The 23,386-nt window shown below is 36.4% G+C and overlaps 1 protein-coding gene across 2 annotated transcripts in view; it reads right to left on the minus strand.

The window, feature by feature from the left end:
* The window catches only part of LOC111047664 (lipase 3-like), a 174,138-nt gene that overhangs the window by 53,121 nt on the left and 97,631 nt on the right, over positions 1-23,386 (minus strand). For both annotated transcript variants that reach the window (XM_039435466.1, XM_039435465.1), the window contains 2 exons: positions 20,090-20,245; positions 12,656-12,737 (listed from right to left, as the gene is read on the minus strand). In XM_039435466.1, the coding sequence (XP_039291400.1) occupies positions 12,656-12,737; positions 20,090-20,245 (238 nt within the window). The remainder of the gene's footprint in view (positions 1-12,655; positions 12,738-20,089; positions 20,246-23,386) is intronic.

The following is a 23,386-nucleotide window of genomic DNA, read 5'->3' on the forward strand; positions in this document are numbered from 1 at the left end:
CCGAGTGTTTAGTTTCCCCACTGCTTCCGCTCATTATGCCAGGTCTTGGGCTGGGATAACCTACTGCCATCTTATATGTTGTCCCACTAACAACCTTCTCAGCTCGGCATGTGTTCCAGATGACACTATGCCCCAATCTTTCAGAAGATTGAATGCTTAATCCTTTTTCAATCTATAGATCCAGGAAACTCTGGGGTCAGCTATCACCTCGGGGTTTTTGTCCTCAACCGACTGATCCTCTGACAGCTCCTGGTGTTCAGCATCTAAATCAGCCTCGCCCTGCTCACTCATGATACTTACTTCGTTGCCTTGTGCCCCAAGTGCGGGCGCCAATCTATCACATACACCCTGAGTACCTACAGAGGTAGGTGATTGATATACAGGTGTTGCTCCTGGATGACTTAGCTCAGTCTTAATGTGAGCAAGGGAAAAAGGCAAGTCGAAGCTCCTCTTCTTTCTTCTTTGAACCTTAGCTGGTGTGGACAGCACCTCCTGGTGCTTCTGACGGCGTGGAGGTCGCTCTCTACTCTAATGACACCACTTCGAGGTTATTTTGTATTGGCCTTATGGCCTCGGATCCGCTCCAGTATTGAAGGAAGAGGAAGGATAGACAGGAGGGACGGCAGCCAACGGGCCGCTGTGCCCAGAAACTATAGGAGGATAGGGACGGCAGCCAATGGGCCACAGTGTCCTGAGTGGATGGGAGGATAGGGACGACAGCCAACGGACCGCTGTGCCCTGGGAGAATGGAAGGTTAGGGACGGCAGCCAACGGGCCGCTGTGCCCTGGGAGAATGGAAGGTTAGGGACAGCAGCCAACAGGCCGCTGTGCCCTGAGGAGATGGGAGGATAGGGACGGCAGCCAACGGGCCGCTGTGCACTAGGAGAATGGAAGGTTAGGGACGGCAGCCAACGGGCCACTGTGCCCTGTGGAGATGGAAGGATAGGGATGGCAGCCAACGGGCCACTGTGCCCTGGAAGAATGTAAGGTTAGGGATGGCAGCCAACGGGCCGCTGTGCCCTAGGGAGATGGGAGGATAGGGATTGCAGTCAACGGACCGCTGTACCCTGGGAAAATTGAAGGTTAGGGACGGCAGCCAACAGGCCGCTGTGCCCTAGGAGAATGGAATGTTAGGGACAGCAGCCAACGGGCCGCTGTGCCCTGAGGAGATGGGAGGATAGGGACGGCAGCCAACGGGCCGCTGTGCCCTGGTAGAGTGGAAGGTTAGGGACGGCAGCCAACGGGCTGCTGTGCCCTGGGGAGATGGAAGGATAGGGATGGCAGCCAACGGGCCGCTGTGCCCTGGGAGAGTGCCCAGATTGGGCGCCAATCTATCACGTAAACCCTGAGTAGCTTCAGAGGTGGGTGATTGATACCCAGGTGTTCTCCCAGTCCACTTGGCTCAGTTGTAATGTGGGTGGGGGAAGGAGGAAAGTTGAAGTTCCTCTTCTTACTTCTTTGTGCCTCAGCTGGCATGGACAGCAACCCTTGGTGCTTCTGTCGGCGTGAAGGTTGCTCTCTTCTCTGATGACACCACTTTGAGGTGATTTTGTATTGGCCTTATGGCCTCGGTTCCGCTCCAGTATAGTAGAAAGTGGGAGGATAGACAGGAGGGACGGCAGCCAACGGACTGCTGTGCCCTGGGAGAATGGAAGGTTAGGGACGGCAGCCAACTGGCCGCCTTGCCCTGTGGAGATGGAAGGATAGGGACGGCAGCCAACGCGCCACTGTGCTCTGGGAGAATGGAAGGTCAGGGATGGCAGGCAACGGGCCGCTGTGCACTGGGGAGATGGAAGGATAGGGATGGCAGCCAACGGATCGCTGTGCCCTGGGAGAATGGAAGGTTAGGGACGGCAGCCAATGCGCGCTGTGCCCTGGGAGAATGGAAGGTTAGGGACAGCAGCCAACGGGTTGCTGTGCCCTGAGGAGATGGAAGGATAGGGAAGGCAGCCAACGGGCTGCTGTGCCCTGGAAGAATGGAAGGTTAGGGACGGCAGCCAATGGGTTGCTGTGCCCTGGGGAGATGGAAGGATAGGGATGGCAGCCACTGGGCCACTGTGACCTGGGAGAATGGAAGAATAGGGATGGCAGCCAACGGGCCGCTGTACAAGGAGCTGGAAGGTTGGGAGCGGAATGCTGTGGTCTGGGACTCGTCCGGCGTTTATATACTCTTCCAAAGTAGAGGGGATGGAGTTGCGCCTCCGCCATAGGTGGTAAGAATCGTCTCGATGTGCGAAAGATGGTGCGCCATTGGTACCCTCTTTATCCGCGGTCAGCTAGCTTTGCTGATAGCCGATCGTCTTTCAATAATATTAATATTCAACTAGCAATATTTCCCTGTCACAATTTTACTTTGTGACAGAATAGATCTGCTTTATGTTTCACAATATAACTGAGTAATGTTTTGATGTATAGTTGTCTGATGTTGAGCACAGGGAAGTCCGAGAACAGCAGCGCTGTGGGGTATCTTGATTCTTTTTTCAAAATTGTTTTTATAATTATTCTCTGGGTGACAGCAAGAGGTTCAAGACCTGCAGACGACACTCCCCCCAAACAATAATGCCATACTCCAATACTGACTGTGCATAGGCATGATAGATCCTCCTGCACAGTCTGATATTCAGCACATGGCTCAATTGGGAAAACCCATACAACAATCTTCTCAGTCTCTGTTCTAAACACTGAATATGATGAACCCAACTCAGACGATAATCAAACATGACCACAAGATACTTATACTGATCCACTCTATTAATAGATCCACAAGAGCAGGTTGATGATCCTATATTTCTACAGAAGTGCATCTTGATTTGCCTTGAGCCTGGGTCTGGTTGATTCCTGCTCACAATGGGCATATATTTGGTTTTGCTCAAGTTTACCGATAGACTATTGTGTTCAAACCAATTATTAATTTTTGATAGGTCAGAACAGTCATTCTCATAGGCTTCTTCCCACTCTCTACCTGCTAAAATAACAATTGTATCTTCAGCAAATAGGAGTACTTTGCTCCTTGTGTTCAGTTGGGAAATGTTGTTAATGTAAATCAGGAACAATATTGGGCCCAGGGTGCTGCCCTGAATGACACCGTATTTAACACTATCACTCTCACTGAATTCCCCTTTAATCTGCACAAATTGTAAACGCTTGTCAAAGTAACTAATGAACCAATGGAGTGCAGAGTCTTTAATTCTCACAGCTTCAAGTTTTTTCAATAGAATGTCACACCTTCAAGAACAGATATCTCGAAAAGTAGAGGAGATATAAAGGAAGTTGAATGGAGGATGAATATTGTAGGGAATTATGTAAGCTTTGATTTGTTATATGACAATTAAGTCCTTAAGATACATAGTTTTTGAGTTTTATGCGAAAAACCAAAAATCGGTACCTTCAAACCACCCCCACCACCTTAGCATAGAGGGTAGGGGTGGGGACTTTCGATATGTTTACCTCCTTACTACCCTGAACAGAGCTGCGGGGTCAAAAATTGTCTTCCCAACATTTCCCTCTATACACTTTTCTGAGCATTCATTGCCTGGAATAATAGCTTAGTTGTAAAAATAAAACTTGTTCTCGATTGAATTCTACAATTCAAGTCAAGTTCTACTATAATATCACACTATTATACATAGTATTTATAATTTATATTTACGGCGCCCCTGCCACACTATATGGTATATATGTTCAGGAATTCAATGGGAAAATAATTTCTTTCCTCCAATGCTTACTTAAAGACAGTAAATGAAGATAACGATCTACTTTAGAACCATTCTAACAATCTTTGTTTGAATCAGAGAGAAAAGAAGTGAATCTTATCTATGAGTAAGTGGTTTGAATAGTCTCAGTCTGGATTGTCTCACCGGATGTATAAATTTTAATGATTTGTTAACAAACAACATTCCTAATTTTTCAATAAGCTCACTACCAGCACACAATTATTGAAGCTCTGTCAATGGAACTATAATTATTATTATGAGTAGATTTTAACAATGATTGTTTTTCTTTCTTGCCTTATTCATTATTTTCCACTTGTATTCTCTTGATATTAATTTATAACCAGACTGATAACATTGTTCTATTGCATATTTCTTCTTACACAATGAATGGAACCTGTCATTTTCCACAATAAAACTTCTGCGTTTTTTATCAAAAGTTACTTCCATGATTATTTTTTTTTTGAAAGTATGCAGTATATAATTATCATTACCCTAGACCGGGTAATTTTATTTTTTCAGAAAACCTATATTAGCCTACATATTATCCGGGCCCTAGCTCAGGCCCCTAAGGGACCCGAGCCACCCCGCGCCTCAGGGGCAGCGGGGGTGTACGTTACGCCACTGAGTATCATCAGAGACAAGAATAATATGGGAGACATTCCATGCAATGGTAATTTCTTGTTGCAAATATGGCTAGCGAGATCTGTCGGAGCTTTATGGAAATTGAATTATTACTCAGGCTAGTTAGTAGCGTTTGTAGCAAAAAAGTTGTGTACTTGGGAAATAGCAACTGGTTTTTAAGCGTTGTGAGGTTGTTCAGGGTTTTTGTGTCTGAGTAGAGAAAGAGTAAGAAAACTTTATGCTTTCTCAGCACTACCGCTGAGAATGAATTGTTGTTTTATTGCTGCTGGAAATAAAGGAAAACACATAAGAAATAAGCCTAGATGCAGATATACTCAACGATTACTTTGCTAATGTGGGTGTATCATTTGCCAGAAAAATATCAGGAAATGTAAGTGATATCCCAGTTCCTTGATTGCTATCAAATTCATGTCAGCACAGAATCTTTCTCAACCCCACAAACTCAAACGACATAATGTCAAATATAAATCACTTGAAAAACAAATCTACACCAGGACCAGATAACTTCACAGGACCTTTCATAAAAAAAAATTCTCACCACATAACTGGACCCTTAGAGCATATATTCAACAAATGTTTAAATGAAGGATATTTCCCAAAAAAGTTTGGAGAAGCCAGAATCATCCCAATACCTGAAACCGGAGATTAAAAAAAAACAGAAAATTATAGACCAATAAGCTTGATAAGTAACCTTTCCAAAATATTAGAAAGAATAATAAAAAACAGAGTTATGAGTTTTTTAGAGAAAGAAAATATAATAAATGAAAAGCAATTTGGTTTTCAAAAAATAAGCCTACTAAAGATGCAGTCATCCACTTGAACAAAATAATTTTTGACAATTTTAATAGCAATAGAAAAACTCTTGCAGTGTTCATGGATCTATCAAAAGCTTTTGATACGATACCTCACAATATATTATTAAACAAATTAGATAGGGCTGGAATTAGAGGTGCAGCAAATGATTTATTTTCTTCATATTTGACTGAAAGGAAACAATACCTACATCTTCAGGGTCAAACTGATATTAAATATACGTCAGGTTTTGGCTTGCCTCAAGGTTCTGTGCTATCACCAATTCTTCTTTTGTTATATGTGAATGACCTACTCAAACTAAACCTCCAAGATTGCACCACTCTGTCTTTTGCAGATGACACTGTATTGATCTTCAGCGGCAAAAGCTGGGTAGAAACTTTCAATATAGCCAATAGAAACCTAATAATTATCAGAAAATGGCTTCAAGATCATATCCTGACTTTAATTAAACGCTGACAAAACTAAGTATATCACCTTTCCACCCAATATAACTGGAAAAACCAGCAACAGATTTAAATCTTAAAATAGGGACAACAAATAATAACAATGAAAACTCTACAGATAATACAGAAGTACAAAAAACATTAGAAAGGGTTCACACAATTAATATCTTGGTATATTATTGGATCAACATTTGAAATGGAACAAACACATAGATCATTTGTGCTCAAAGTTGAAATACCTTATTTACATTTCTTACAAAATAAATAAAATAAAAAACATAGACATTATAGAGAAAATTTACTTCGCATAAGCTCACTCATTATTTCAATATATTAATGAAGTATGGGGAGCTGCTTATGATACACATCTGAAGAAATTATTTATCTTACAAAAAAATTTTATAAAAGCAGCATTAGGAAGACCTCGACTCTATCCTAGTAGGGAAATTTTTCTTGAATTTAAGGTCCCTACAATAAGACAGAATTATATGAAAAATATAGTACTCCATATCAATAAGAATAAATCTAATTTTCCTGCACACATTACACCCCATGATACACGTCCCAACAATAGATTTAACTCATAAAGCTAACCATATGCAGGCATCAATTTACTTATTATTGTAGCTACATTATAAATAAAATTCCAAACGATTTTATAGATAAACAAATGACACGTAATTTAAGCAAAAGCATAGATTATTGGATTGAGATAACATATTATTCAAACTAGTTGTATAAAGTATAATATTGTATCCAACAAGCATTGTTACTAAAAACATTGAGCAATGGTTTTTTAATTTTCACGTTCTCGAACCAGGTATTGTAAATGTTCCCTCATCATCTTTTTTTTTCTTTTTTTATCGTATATTTTTATGTATTCCCTGTGTGAAATATTCACTTCATGATGGTCTCAAGACGTCACAGTGGTTAATTGGATTCTACTTTGTCATATAGTATGTACTATTCTTAAGTTTTTAAATTTTTTTTTCTGAGCCTTTGAGACTTTTGTATATTGCTGTAATACTTTCTTTAGCTCTTTTTAATTTAATTTTTATATCGCTTCTTACTTGACCAGAATTGAAGCAGAATAAGTGAACCGCAACTCACTGCCAACACACAAGGACTCTTATGTTAGCATTGCCAAATACTACATTGATTACATTGATAATTATTGTTGAGCAAGTTACAATAAATGTCTATTTGTAGGTAATCGCTTATTGCATACTTTAGTGATTGTATTGTACAAATATTTGTATGTGATTTCTGGCAATAAATTGAATTCAACTCAATCCAATTCAAATGCTCGCTCATATTTCGTTTCTGCCGGCACCAATAATTTTTTTTCAAAACACAGACCAGTCAGGCTACTTTCACACGATAGGAGACGTGCAACTTGAACACTGAACAGTGTTCACGTTTTTTTGTCAAAGTACATTGAGTCAAATCGTGTCTTTCACATGGTGACCCCGAGCCAGGAACCTCCTTTTGTTACGTCTTTTCCCCTCGAGGCAAGAAGAAACCGGCTTGGATTGAGATATTAGTGGATAAATCGCCGCTTTCTCATGGTGATTCTATGTCTCTCTGCTCACCACTTTTTCTCAAAAACAATCTCTCTTGAAAATGAAGATAGAAAGATTCTGATTTCGGATTTGGATTCAGCGACCCCAAATTCTTTAGTAGTATCCTTTAGTAGTTTTTCGACATGAAATCAAAACTGTATTTGAAAAATTGTACGAGCATTGACCTTTTTGCAGCTTTGGCTTTTCCACTTGGAGTTATACTCAACGCTCGTGGAGGAGGAATAATTTTCAGTGAAAGGACCACAGTTGGTATTGAGACGTGAACGATATATCATGTAACGGTGCGCGAGCCTCGGTCCTCTGAATGGGTCTGTTGCCCATCCAGAGGGACAAATTGAAAAGTTTTTCATTATCAGTACTTTTGTTGTAGTTTGTATAGTAATCTAAAATTGAGAGAATCAGTAGATGTAAAATTAAAAGGTTAGTTGTGTGCGTGAATTTAAGTTGAGTGTATTGAGTTTCGTTACGTCTGAGTTTAATGAGTTTTGGTTTAATTGGTCTCAAAAGTAAAATTTGAAATTGTTGAAATGGTGAGTGCCAAACTGTTGCTTTTATTTAACTTGAAATTTAGTACATAATGACCGAGACCCGAATTTAGTTTCAGCAAGTTAGCAGGTTCCCAAAATGTATAGATTGGAATTGGATATTCCTTCTTTTTCTGAGTAACTCTGTTTGAAAATTTGACATGATCTCTATTGATTCGTCAATGAGTTCAATAAACCTGAGGTTGAATTTTAAAAAGTATTTTTCTTTAAAGTTCCTGGCTCTCAGTTACTATGTTTGCTAGAATATGTGACAATGATGATAATCTGTGCATTAGAATGAATGAATCCACTAAAAGCTCCCAATCAATCAAGGATTCAAATACCGGTAGATTAATTGATAGCAGTAAACTTTAGCAAATATTATAGAAGAGAAGAAACAACCTCCCTCCGTTTACATTGGTGGCAGCAGTGAGATAGACTGCAAGAATGTCTATCAAACCACATGTATTTTTGTATATTTTATATTTTGGAAGATTAATCAAACAGAGGCAAAAATATCTCCGGTTACAGAAATGATGTCAGGTGTGGTGTAGGGTTAAAAATACCTCCACCGAGTACAAAAATGGTGTCATGTGTGTGGAGTTGGTCTGCAAAAATGACAAACATTTAAATGCCAGATTAATCTGTAGTTTTGTGGATTGATTAGAGGTATTGAGAAAATAGCCTGTTTCAAAATGGATAATTTCTGATCAAAATGAGCAGGAACATAAAATTTTATTAAGATGACATGACCTTGTATCAAAGTGTGAACCGTGAGATGAAAAGTGTTGGTTTATGTTATGGAAGGAGTTTTGAAATCTGAAAATTTTAATTAAAAATGATTTTGTACTTAAACATATTATGAAGATGGAAATCGGTTATCCGATGTTGAGCTTGGGAATATTGCCGAGTGAAATTCAAACCAAGACCAAGAACAATGGAATGAAAATTTGTAATATGAGTTTTCTGGTGACTGCAAAAGCTGGCAACATTGCACCAGAATGTTGGAAATATAGAAAATGTAGAACGCATTGTTCAAAGGAGAGAAATAATTTTTCTGTTGAATTGAAAACTTTGTAATGTTATATTTTGTCAGATTTTTATCATCATAGTTCGTCAAGGAAAATGTTATGTAGAATCATGTTTTATAAGAGACATTCCAAGGAGGTATGAAGTTGATTTTATATCCAGTTGTATTTCGAGAGAAAAATGTTATGTGCGAAAGATTGAGATGATAAGATCTCATTTATGGAAGAATGATGAATGAATAGTATTATTTCCGCCCGTTTGAACTGAATACCCACTTTACAGCTGGATCAAGTAGGTTGAAATTTGAGGATCTCGGTTTATTCTGGGCAGAAATTGGTAAATAAGGTAACATGGATTAGATGCGATTTTTTTTACTTAGTGGTACTTAGGTAAGGATAATACAGGCGGTATTATCAAGTGGTGACAACGATCTCAGCGGGACTGAGAGGTTTTGGAATCGGGAATTCCAAGGTGAGATGGAATTCGCGGAATTCAATGAGAGAGATAACACAGTTGGGAGAACTGGTGTTATTAACATTGATCGGGTATCCATAGTTGTAGTAATTCTATATTGAAGGCATTTTTGACTATGCTGGCTCTTGAGAGGGCGATAGGGAAATTAGCCATCGATAAGAAATAGTGGAAGTATTTTATTTCATGGTTTAGTTCTATTATTCGACTAAGCTAAGGCTGCGAGTGAATCTGATCTGAATAATTGAGAGAGATAGCTGACTTGGAAGTCTGCACAAAAACTGCTTTAATTTCAACAACTAAGCAACAAGTTAGCAAATTCAATAAACATTGTCACGTGGTATTTTAGCACCACAGAATATTTGGAGTAAACCAGTGAATTTTAATAGAATTATAAAATGGAGAAGAAAGTTGAACCTAGTCAAAGGATCAATCAACCTAAATCGAATATTGTTAGCAATAAAGAGTAATCGTATTATCTAAAATGATAAGAAAACATGTATAACTGGGATTCAACAACTGAGAATCCATTGGCAGAATCAAAAATTATAAAGCGGCTTATTTATTATTGGCGGATTATAAAAAATAAAAGTTTGCATGTACATTGAGTTTAGAATTATTTGTTTACACTTTTAAATGAATCAATCGATCTAGAATAAATCGATAGTTATTTGAATCAATACCTAGCGAATCAGCTGATTGTCCGATCAACCAGTATAGGTTGAATTATAAAAATTTACTCACAAAGGATGTATTATATATACTAAGGAAGGTTGATGTATAGAAATACGGACAACTATTATTCCTGTATGAATTATCAAATATTCATTATAATCTAAAAAGCACGAAAATCAAGAGTATACAAAACTCACATAAAAAACTAAAAAACTATATTATCTATTAACATCGTATATCGCGATTTATTTATGAATATAGTTTAAGATAATCACTCCATATATTTATATAAAAACTTTTTATTTAATTTTTTCTATTATAAAGTTGAAGAAGCCCTGATTCTGAAGCAACCAATTGTATTGAGTTTACTAAATTAAAAGCCAATCAGAAAGAGGCTTACAAATTGTTCAAGGAAGAGATAAAGTTTTTCTGAAAACAACTTTCTTCTGGCTTGTGATCTTGACCTGAGAGGATGCACATAGAGTTTAGGGTTCTTTCTTTCTTTAAAATTTTAAAATTATCAAGCCAACCCCTTTTTTAAATGTGAAATATTTGTAATTAATGTTAAATTATCTGTGAACTCAGTGTTGTTGAAGAGTTTGTCATTTATAATCAATTCCCATAAATATATCTTTAATTCGGAAAGAAATCTATAAGAAACCAGGACCACGTGTTAGCCCAGCAGAGACGAAAGGGACCTGCCTAATTAATTATTGGAAATGATTAATTCAATCCACGAGACCGTCAAGAACGTCATTAATGTGAGTGATAAATCAAACAAGCTCGTTTAAGGCCTTTCTACACATAATTAGGGAATTAATCAAAAGTGCTATACAAGTTAAATTAAATTAAAGGAAAATCACAACGTGTTGAGTGCTATCACATAATTTATAAGAACATTTTATGAATTTACTTGATATATGTAGGAAGCTTACTTCCATGCACGGCCCGAACTCATATAAAACCCTGAGATCTCATGTTGAATATTAATTTACTAAAAATTATTATTTGCAAATTGATCAATGTATATCATATCAAATCTGCAGACCAAACAGGTTTTTAATTGTAGAATTCTGAGCTGACTGGAAGTCTAAGCATCAGTATTAAGTATAGTATATTTATAAATTTTAAAGTCCACAATTGTGAATGCTAGTAAACCTTGTGATAATTATTCAGATTTTAGAAAAGAATTTATTTAAGGAGAATTATAGATATAGAATATTTTATTTATACATTGTTTCATGGGAATATATTTTGTATTTTATGTCAGCATACCAATCATAGAAATTTATTTTATCCTAACTCATCTCGTGATATACAGTTTGAGCTGTCTTGGTACCAAAAAAAAATATTCAGCAGCATATAAAATTATTGAATCAATTGATATTGATCTTATTAAGAGCACTCCATATTTATCATCCTTTGATGATAATCATATTAGTCTGCCAGAAACAACATATTGACAAGTATATTAATAAGGTTCCAGTTATATCATATAAGGATCCAGAGAGCTTCAAGAACTGGCGTTGTAAGTTCTAAGGAATTTTAGAAGGATAAATTGGTGAACACCTGTATTCATGACAAGCGTTTTAAAGATCAACTAGAAAAATTATAGTTGGTCTTTATTATTCTTTATTGTGTACATGGTTACTGATAATCAGTCATCAACTATTCTTTTGATTTCCTCATTGGTATTCTTCAAGAACTTCATAGAAGCAGCGGTAAGAATTAATAATCACCGGTCATTGAACCTTATGGTGATTAATTGCATCTGGGAAATTCATATATCTACCACTGAGCTAAAGCTGAGGTTTGAACACAGCAATTTTGCGAGCCGGACGGCCTTAATTTTTTGTGAATTCATTCGCAAAATAGAGAATTTAGTAACTGCTCTTATAAATATCAAGAACATCATATCATCTACAAAGGATTTGCAATTTACCCCTTTACAACATAGTCAAATATTCTCTACATTGAAATCGCAGGGTTCAACAAACAGTAAAATAGAAGTTCATTTCAGTTCAAAAACCTGAAAAACAATATAAGATACACAAAAACAACTACAATAATACCCACTCAATATTCACATTATTACATCATCAATTACATATAGTAGTTTTTCTCCCACCAGAAATTTAGAGAACCTTAGGATACATAGTTGGTAGATGTTCCCTCCTCATCAGTTATAGAATGTATGTGTGTGTGTATGAGTGTCTGTGTACACGATATCTCATCTCACAATCAATGACTCGTAATTTGGAACTCAAGGTCCTTATACAATGGAGATCCGACACGAACAATTTCGATCAAATGCAATTCAAGATGGCCGCTGAAATGGCAAAAATGTTGGCAAAAACAGGGTTTTTAGAAATTTCTCGAAAACTGCTCCAACGATTTTGATCGAATCCATACCTAGAATAGTCATTAATAAGTTCTATCAACTGCCAAAAGTCCTATATCTGTTGAAAATTTCAGGAGCTCCATCCATCCATGCATAGTTTGATTTTAGATTTCCAATTATCAAGCTTCAGACACAATTTGAACAAAAATATTCAAATTTAAAAGATTGAGCATGAAAAGCTTCACAATAAATGTTTAATAACATTTTCACCTCAAATTGAAAATAAGCTTGAAATTCGAGAAAATGTGATTATTCAACTGCAAACTGTTGGCAACTGTTGATTCTATTACATCTATCACTATGAATAGATAGCAGACCTCGTCTGTATTATCTCTGGTGGAATAGATTGAATTGAACTTACGTCTTGCAACCTGCAAGTAGTGCGAAATTGTTTTAAATGAAACTCCCACTGGCATGATTTCATAAAACTCTCTCCTCAATTCCTGCGGGTGAAATATTCCAGAATGTTAGAAATGTACCAATATTGTAGGCTAATTATCAGAGTATCTTCTGTATACACAACACATTGATAATAATTATGGAGAAAGCTTAATATTTCAGAAATATACTCGAAATACGGAAATTTGAAACATTTCCATATTTATCTCACTAACTCTGTTTAAATGGATAATTTGACAGTACATTCTATTGGGGATCATATTCGACTATGAATTAAATTTCCTTTTCTGTGGTTCAATAATTTCAATTCAATTTACCATCATGAGCTCTATTTTTCTATGATGAGAGGATAATTTGATAGTAGATTTGATTAGAGATTCTATTCTAATGAAAATTCCTACTTTTCTGTGACTTGGAAATCTATTATTTTGAGTTCCATTTTCGCATGATTCATTAGTATCTTTCAGTCAGCGGTTAGACACCAAAGTGGTAACATGTAGAGAGTGTTTAATAGTATTTCAGCAATAGTATACATAGTTATAGTAGTGTCGTTTAGTGTAGTTTAGTGTCGTTTACTATATTCAATAGAACAATAGGTTTGCTTATGCTGGAAAAATAGAGCCGGCTGTAAGTGGAAGTAGTACGCATGTGCGCGCTCGCGTCCGTACGTTCGCGTCGCCTGCCGCGGTCGGTCACCTCGCGAAAAACCAACTGGCGAGAAAAAAACTGCTGAGCCGTCGTAATAATTATATTAATCAGAATAATGAATGGAAAGGAATGGAAACTAGTTAAACCTTCGACTTTCTTAGTTCCAGAATTTGAAGAAGTTGAAGATAACAGCTGCAATTCATCACCACCACCATCAATCACCATGAATGAAGGAGATACATCACCAGAAAAATTCATTCAACCAGACCAGCTTGAAACTCCGGCAGAGCAAATACTGTATAATGCATGGAAGGAAGCTGAGAATAGGATGCGAGTAGCAGAAAGTAAAAACAACATGTTTGAAAAAAAACTGGAAGAACTTCAAATCAAGCTGTGTCAGAGAGCGCTAATTTCAACTCGGCCCCTGCAGCTTCCAACAATTTGAAAGTTGTAGAGAGTAGTAAGTTGGATCAACACCAATCAACAACAATCAGGAAAAATCAATCAAAAAGTGGAAAATCTGATAATGTTAAAAATGCATCATGTAGTACTGGTTACTGTACAGATGAGGAGGAACTTGCCAAGGAGACGGTGTGGGTGAGAGTGAAAAATGGGAGATCTAAGAAGAGGAAGCTGAATACTTCACTTTCGCCTCCATCACAAGAAAAATAACCTCCACTCTATTCAAGAAATAAGCGAAATGCTTCTTCCAATGAAGAGAATAAATCGAAAGATGACACTGGACATGAACAGTTTTCCACCAACAATCAACAGTCAAATAAAATTTTGAAACCACCACCCATCATATTATACAATATTCAAAATTATCAAGTTATCTATAAGATTCTGAATAAAAAAATGGAGAAAAATTCTTACAAGGTGACTTTACTGAATAATGATAGTCTAAAACTCAATGTTAACACAGAGGAGAATTACAGATTAGCTACGGCAGTGCTAACGAAGAAAATATGAATTGGTCTTCGTTTGAAAACAAACAAATTAGACCTATTAGAGTAATTGTTAAGAAATTGCATAGCACTTGCGATCCAGGTGATATAAAGAGAGAACTTCAAGAGAAAGGATTTAAAATTCTGGATGTTGTAAACATACTGCAGTGGAAGACTAAAGAACCACATCCAATTTTCATGCTCACTTTTGATAATTCAGAGAATATAAATAAAATTTATGAAATTCATGCAATCATGGGCATGAAAATTGAGGTTGTGCCAATTAAGAAGCCGGAATTCCTACCCCAATGCAAAAATTGCCAAGCCTGGGGGCATACTAAAAAATATTGTAGGAAAGATCCCAGATGTGTGAAATGTGCCGGTCCTCACCTTACCACCAGCTGTACAAAACCATAAGAAGAAAAAGCAAAGTGCTACAATAATTGTGGAATGGAGCATCCAGCTAATTATAGAGGGTGTCTAGTGGCACAAGAACTGCAAGCACTTCGGAATAAGAAGAAACAAACAAAAACCAACGAGGGGAATAAAACTACTGTGCTTCAAAGGGTATTAAAAGATGCTCGAGTTATTGAGAATCAGTCTTATTCGGATAGAGTAAAACAAGTCCCAGTTAACAAAATGAATGAGAAAACCCAACTTATATCCCAGAGCTTAGGTGAAGATTTAGGATTGAATATAGCCTCTCAACTCCAATTAATTCTTGAAAAGCTAGTTAGGCAAGAGCAATTCAATAAAACAATTCTTTCTAGACTAGAAAAACTATTAAATACTACAGTGAAAGAAAGCACTTACAAGAAATATGGAAGGTAGATTTAGAATAATGACATGGAACGCCAACGGTCTATTACAGCATAAAGATGATCTATTGGCAATTCTAATTGAACAAAAAATTGATGTTTGCCCAATTTCAGAAACACATTTCACAAAGCAATCATATTTAAAAATGAGAGGTCACAAAATATATCATGCAGTACATCCCCAGAACAGTGCTCGTGGAGGGAGTGCGGTGATGGTTAAAGAAGAATCAATTCATCATGAGTATAAGAAAATAGAATTGCAAGAGTTCCAGTCGATTTCTGTAAAAGTGAAACTTACATGCCATTCGAGTGGTATGATAACGATTGCAGCTGTCTACTGCCCTCCTCGATTCAGCTTAAAGAAACCAGATTACAGTGATTTTTTAAGAAATTTCACGGGAAAATTCATCATCGGTGGAGACTTCAACTCGAAGAATACTAGATGGGGCTCGAGACTAACCACAACCAAAGGGAAGGAGTTACAACTGGCCGTTGATGAATACAACTGCGAAGTACATTCGACAAGGAAGCCAACTTACTGGCCAACAGATAGAGCTAAGATCCCAGACCTGTTAGACTTCTTCATCACAAAGTACATATCACCTAACACTATAGAGGTTGAGGAAGAATTTGATCATAACTCCGATCATTCACCAATTGTCCTTACAATCCATAGCTCTGCTGTGAAAAAACCCGGAGCACCACAACCAATAAATGAATATACAGACATGAATCATTAAAGCACATGATAGAAAATGAAATTGATTAAGACACATCTCTACAAACGACTGAAGAGCTGGAAAATGAAGTACAAGAGTTTGTAACGAACATTCAACAATCTGCATGGGAAAACACTCCCCCACTTCAGAGTAAAATCAAAGGTAATTGCTACCCCCAAGTAGTAAGAGAGCTGATAGCAGAAAGAAGAAGAACTAGAAGAATCTGGCAAATGACAAGAGATCCAAGAAGTAAAATAGAACTGAAAAGAATTACACAGAACTTGAGAGGAGCAATACATGAAATAAAACAGCAAGAGATTAACACTTACCTGGAGGAACTAAGTAATGAGGCCAGTACCAACTACTCACTATGGAGAGCGCAAAGAAAATAAAGAGACCAGTGGAACAAGTGGCACCAATAAGAAAAGAAGATGGAACATGGGCTCACAGCAGTAAGGAAAAAGTGGTTTTGTTTGCAAACCATCTTGAGAAAACATTTACTCCTCATGATGATAGAGTGCTCAATGATGGAATAAATGTAATCATACAGCCAAGACTTTTGGATAATATCCCTCCAACATCGCCATGAGAAGTTAAAAAAGAAATAAATAATATGGCAAAGAAGAAATCATCCGGATATGACCTCATAACAGGAGAAATACTTCAACATCTTCCTAGAAAAGCAATTGTGAAATTGAGTCATATTTTCAATGCAGCTTTCCGTTTGAAGTACGTGCCAAGTTTATGGAAAGTAGCCGAAGTTATAATGCTACCTAAGCCCGGAAAGTCACTAAATGAAGTAACCTCTTATAGACCAATATCACTCTTACCGGTACTATCAAAACTTTTTGAAAGATTACTGTTGACAAGATTAAAACCAATTCTACAGGATAAACAACTTATACCTTCTCACCAGTTTGGATTCCGTAGTAAACATTCAACAATTGATCAAGTAAACAGACTAACAGATGTAATAGAAAGATGCCTTGAGGAGAAAAAAGTATGTTCTACTGTCTTCTTAGATATTAATAATAAATTTTTATTGTCATTAAGCAACATTGGCAATAGACAAAGTCAAAACTATACTAACATTATGCAAGTCAGAACGTTATAAGTTACTGTAATTGAAAGTATATACGATATACATATATAAACACATAAACATAACTACATCTAAAGTAAGCCCAGAAGAATTCAAATATTCATCACTATACAAACAACAGTACAAACAAGGCCCTGTCAAAATGTGAAAACAAGAAAGAAAAACTTTAAGCAATCAAGGAATCAAACATCAATAATCATATCGGAATCCAAGAATTCTTGTATAGAATACATTGGTGTTTTCACTAACCAGTTGAAAAGTTTCAGATAGCTATCAGGTACATAATTTTTTAATCGCTCCAACAAATAAATAACCCTAGACAATTTACTATTTACATACTCAATATGTGGCTTCCATATTAATTTTTCGTCAATATATATACCTAGAAACTTGACATTTTTCACACTATTATCTGTTGGAATCTCTCTTAAGCTGAAAATCATTTGTTGAGTCTTATTATTATTCAATAGGAAACCATTTGCCCTGAACCATATGGTTGCTTGATTTAAAGTATGTTCCATCGTAAAAGCAAGTTTTCAGAGTTTTTTTAGAGCCCTGAGGAACACTAAACTTGACCATTTTTACCTTAGATTTAGTATGACCTACATAGACTATTTGCTTACGGTCAAATAAGTATGACCCAATTAACATGAGACTTACACTGTTCATACCGTAGAGACCAAGTTTATTCAGCAGGATTGTGTGGTCGACACAATCGAATGCCTTGCAGAGGTCACAAAAGGTAGCCTGAGCAAATTGACCTGTTTCAAAAGCATCCAACACTTTTTTAATCAGAGCATCTATTGCAGATGCGGTAGATCTACCTTTTATAAAACCAAACTGAGCTTCACTTAAAATGTGCTGTTCACTTAGGTAATTTGAGATCTGGATTTTTATTACTGACTCAAAGATCTTTGAAAATATAGGAACTAATGATATGGGGCGAAAACTAGATGCGCAATCCTTTGGTCCCTTTTTATAAACTGGTACTACTCTTGATAATTTGAGTATAGATGGAAACACTCCTTCCGTTATACAACCATTGATGCAGTAAGTTAGAGGTTCAACAATGCAGTCTATGACCTTTTTAATTATATTGATGGATAAATTGTAGATGTCTACACTGTCAGATGATGACTTAAAGCTATTAACTATATCTAATATAATGTTAGAAGTTACTTCAGAAAAACCGAAGGCAGGCGTCCTTGCTGTAGTGCAACTTTCAATAAGTTGGGCAGCAGTAGTGATTGGCTGAGCAATTTTATCATGCACTTCTTCAACTGATTTTACAAAGAATTCATTAAAAGCATCTGGAGGAATACCCATACTAACATTACGACTCTCTTTTCCAACTTGATTGATCATTTTCCAGGCTGATTTACATCTATCACTGGAGAGCTCAATCTGAGTTGAGTTTTACTGTTTCTTGGTTGTATTTATAGCATTCTTATACTCAGTCCTAGCATTACAATAAACTAATCTAGATAAGTTTGTCTTGTCTCTTATATATAAGTGATGATACAATAACAATTTGTTTTTCATTTCTAACAACTGAGGTGTATACCAGGTGGAATGTTTCCTGCTCACTTTGGCTTTAAGCCTTTATTGCCCAAGCTTTCGACAAGGTTTGGCATGAAGGCTTGTGCCATAAATTAGAACAAGTCCTACCCGCAGCATATAGCCAATTATTGAAGTCCTACCTGGATGAGAGATATTTCAGAGTGAAGCTGGATGATGAATATTCTACACTAAGGCAAATTAAAGCTGGTGTACCCCAAGGAAGTGTGCTAGGACCAGTTTTGTATACACTGTACACTAGTGACATTCCAAAGCCAGCAGGAGTCACTATAGCTACATTTGCAGATGATACTGCTATTCTCTCAGTCGCAGAAGATATTGAGGAATCTACAGAAAAGCTACAAAGAGCAGTTAATGGAGTAAACACATGGACAAATCATTGGCCAATTAAACTAAATGATACCAAGTCTGTACATGTGAATTTTACTAATAAAAGAATTCAATATATTCTAGTATATATAAATGAGAAAGTCATTCCACATGTTAATACTGCCAAATATTTGGGTATGACGGTGGATGTCAAGCTCAAATGGAAAGCACACGTCAAGAAGAAAAGGGAAGAACTAGGAATTAAATTCAAAAAGATGTATTGGTTGCTGGGAAGAGGATCCAGGCTGTCCATATACAACAAGATTCTACTATATAAACAGCTACTGAAACCTGTATGGACTTATGGCATTCAACTTTGGGGCTGTACTAAACCATCCAATGTACAAATTATCCAACGATTTCGAAATAAGGTACTAAGAAAATATTGTTGACGCTCCTTGGTACATCAGAAATGCTGATCTTCATCGCGACCTTCAATTTATTGGAGACAGTCACGAAAGTTATTGAGCACTTTGCGACCAAGCATGAAGAGAGACTCCACCAGCACGACAATATAGAGGCAATCCATCTGCTTGATGTTGATCATCTGGTCAGGAGGCTCAAAAGAACAAAGCCGCATGAGTTAGTGAAGTGAAATTTGTGTTGTGAATTGATGGCTTGAAGCTGGTGTTAGTGATAGTGAAATGTTCATCCCTTCAAACCAAACAAATTATTATTGGCCTACTAACTTGATTGTATGAAACTATTCTATAGAATACAAACTGGACTAATTTATTGTAGTCAAAAACTAGACAAACTGAATCATAGGATGAGGTTTGAAAAAGTCCATTTAGTAAGATTAGGATAAAATAAATAGCTTATTAGTCTCTGACTAGGTGCTAATTTTTAAATAATAAAAAAAAAATAGTATCTTTCAATGTGAATATCTTTTTAAGTGTTTGAGATATCAATGTACGATTATCGCCATTCATTTCCTATTGGAATCATTTATTACAATCACGACCACCTCCCTTCAAAAAATGAAGTTGGAATCAAAATGACAGACCCGAGATGACGAATCAAAATATTGAAGCCACAGAAAAGTGGGTTTTTCCGATTCCAGTAGGATCTCCAATGAAACCTCATCTCAAATTAACCTTGTGGAAGGAATATTACGCCGTTTCCATGATTAGTGAATGAGACATTTTGTATTGTTACTCGCATGAACAATAAACTCTAATTTGATCTAATCAAAATTCACATAGGCCTACTCACCGGATTATAAATTGATTCATTTGTTGATGCTATTAAAGCGAAAGATTTTTCACATTTCTTGCTATAACTAGCCTTGTAGCATTTTGGTACACTAAAATATTCCACTGGACCCAAGAGATAGGAGAGACGGATCTTGTGTGTAAGTTCCATCAAGTCCTGAAAAATGTCCAAGAAATACTCCGAGTTAGCAGATTCATCAATTTCTATAACTAAATAATAGAATATTTAATAAATGATATATGTATTTATTTTATAATATTAAAATTATAAATTCAATATGAGTAAATGAATAAATAATAAAAAAATGTTTATTTCCCAAACAAATAAAACTACTAAATCAATTACAGAGAATATCAGATAAATTAAAATTACATACAATAGTTAGTTACAAAAAATAGGTTACAAGTTAATGTGTCCTTCACATGTTTAGTGTTTTCTGTGTGGAAATTGACCTACACTCTACTATTGTATACCATATTTTAGAGTAGGTTTTGTTTGTTTTGTTTTTCTTGTGCGGAATATACACTCATATGTGGAATGTAATAACTATATGGAATATTGTTTCTATTCTTTCAAATTAATTTGTTTTCTAACAATATTGTGAAAGTGGAAATGAGTGTCGAATACATAACTCCCATAGCTCATAATTTTCATCCATCATTTTTTCCATGATCAGGTGCTAACCGTGCTTCGCAAGGATCTTTTAAAAGGACAAATAAATTAAATCTGATTTCAAGGTGGAATAAAAGAGATATTGTAAGTTCCACTATTCTTCAATTTCACCTTCATAATGAGAAACTCTTCTCTCACCACACATAACCTTGACATTAGAGTAATGTTTTTCAGTTTGGTGATGACCCAATTGAATTTAGGTCAAGAGGCTGAGTGGAGAGAGAGGCAAGAGGTGGCCGGGCTCCGGGCGCCCTACAGTCAGTTTGGCGTCCCTTCTTAGCGGAAGGACCTACAAAAAGACCAGGAGTGGAACTCACATAGGTCGCGAGTTATGGGTGGAGAGACCAAACCCCACCACTGCTCAAAGAAGGGCGGCAATTTAGGCGAAACCTCTTGGGAGAGGTGAGGCTTCTGACCCTGCGAAGTTTCGGAGAGACAGAAAGAAAAAACCTACGAGACCAGAGATGTGTGAAGTTCCAGACACAAATGTGGGTCAAGAGGCTGTGTCAGGGGTGGCCGGGCGCCCTAGCGGCCACTTGGCCGCCCTTTCCACAGCGGAAAGACCTTCACAGAAGGCCAGGAGAGGATCTCATGTAGTTCACGAGGACTGCTCAGTCTGAAGAGACAGCCAAGCATATCACACTGGATTGCGACAAGCAGCCAGGTGATAAATGGGATGTTAGTATAGGGAAAAACTCCTGGTTCTTGTAAAGGACGAAGGTTTGCCCAACTAACATACTACTTGGGAACACAATAAGCTTTGGTTGACGTTTGGGGTTCTTTGGATCTTTGGATCCGTCCCTTCAAAAACAATAAACAATATGTTGTCACGTTATTTTTGTCAATAACGGGTTGCCCTGCTTGGCTGCAGTCGGTAGAGCATGAATAATAAAATATATAACCCTTGTTGTGGTTCTTAGAATATATATAATACCAATTTCTTACTGGCTCGACCAGGAGCTCCCGCAATTCTCTGCTCTTGCCGGTTACTGACGTCGGCCGCTCCAACAGTTCACAATTTCTGTGACTGATTTGTCAAAATCCGCAAGTATAGATGAGAGAATTTGCACTGCTGCAACTTGATGCTATGATTTTGAGATTCTTCTGGTCGTATTTAATGATATTGGATAATTTATATAAATCTCTGGAACGTATTATATCTAAAGATTTGATTATCAATGCTGTAAATCGCTGTCTTAACCAACTTATTCGGTGAAGAATATAGTCGGATGGTACTCTTACTAATATTTCAATACTGGTAACTAGATAGATCATAACGAGATTGGTCTTGCATGGAGATTGAGAAACAGATAAAGGATACACCATATAAATTGATATAAATATATTACACAAATATCAACGAATAAATAAATATATATATGCATAGAGCAACAAGCAAAAACAGTAAAAATAAAAACAAAAATATATCAAAAGAGTATCACAGATTAGCTCACTTATTGGGTTTTTAGTTTTTTAGCACGAAAAGTTACCATGTGCTTCTTAAATCATCAATCATATGCATTTAGATTATGCAGCTCAGTTATCGACTTGCTGTTGCTTGTCGAATAAAATCTCATATACATTCTTTCCAAATAAATAAAAGTAATTTATTAATAAAATATTAATCTCAAATATATTAATATATATATCTCAAGGCTAAAGGTTCGGCCTCTGATGGAAATTAGATAAATCAATTCATCCCGTGAACATGAGCTTCATTCATATCTTTATAATCTGCTTATAAAATTAATGATCGAGTGAGCATATATATTATATATTACAACATTAAATTTAAATATTTCTTCCATCCGTGCATTCTTAGACATGTAAATCTTATTTAGTTCTTAATTTATTATTGAAATACGTTTTTGTACTTTTCAAGACTTGCGCAAGTGTTATATTAATTCCAATATCTATATAACCTTCCGACGAGCTAGCTTTTCAAATCGTGTTCCACTCAAAGCACTGAGGGCCCCCTAGATTTATATTTGGCAAGCAAGTGGGCTCTGATCTACCCTTTTCTCTACAATCATACTTCCGTATTCAAAATTTGCATATATTGAAATATTCAACTACTACGCCATTATAAAATAAACAAATAGTCCGTGCCAATCTGCTAGGCTATTACCTATATCTTATGTATTACATTTTATAATTACTCAGATTGCATTCAATATATTATGAACCGAGTAGTGATAACTTATAAATTCTTATCATTTATATAAAATCGGAGTGATATTTTTGAAATCGACACGTTTTTACCGCCAATCAGCCACTGCGATTTGATTGGCTCATCCAAAAATTACAAATGTATCCATTCGCCTAATAGAATAAACATACTTCCTTAATATTTCTATCTATTTTATGTATTTCGTACATGCTCATTTTATACAATAAATTTTTATAAGCTTATTAAATTGTTTCTCCATTCACAATAGCATGCCATGTGGTTACCAAATCCTCTAGTTGAATGCTATTTGTTTACAACAAAAGTTTGTTAAAGGTGTCTGGCTAAATTTCAAATTACATGGCTTGATCGATTATTTAGGTTGCCGACCAGTAAGTATTATAGCCTAACCTCGAATTTTCAATATTTTATATAATTCAATAAATAGCAAATAAAAT

Source organism: Nilaparvata lugens, chromosome 9, assembly GCF_014356525.2.
Source record: "Nilaparvata lugens isolate BPH chromosome 9, ASM1435652v1, whole genome shotgun sequence".
Taxonomy (NCBI): Eukaryota; Metazoa; Arthropoda; class Insecta; order Hemiptera; family Delphacidae; genus Nilaparvata; species Nilaparvata lugens.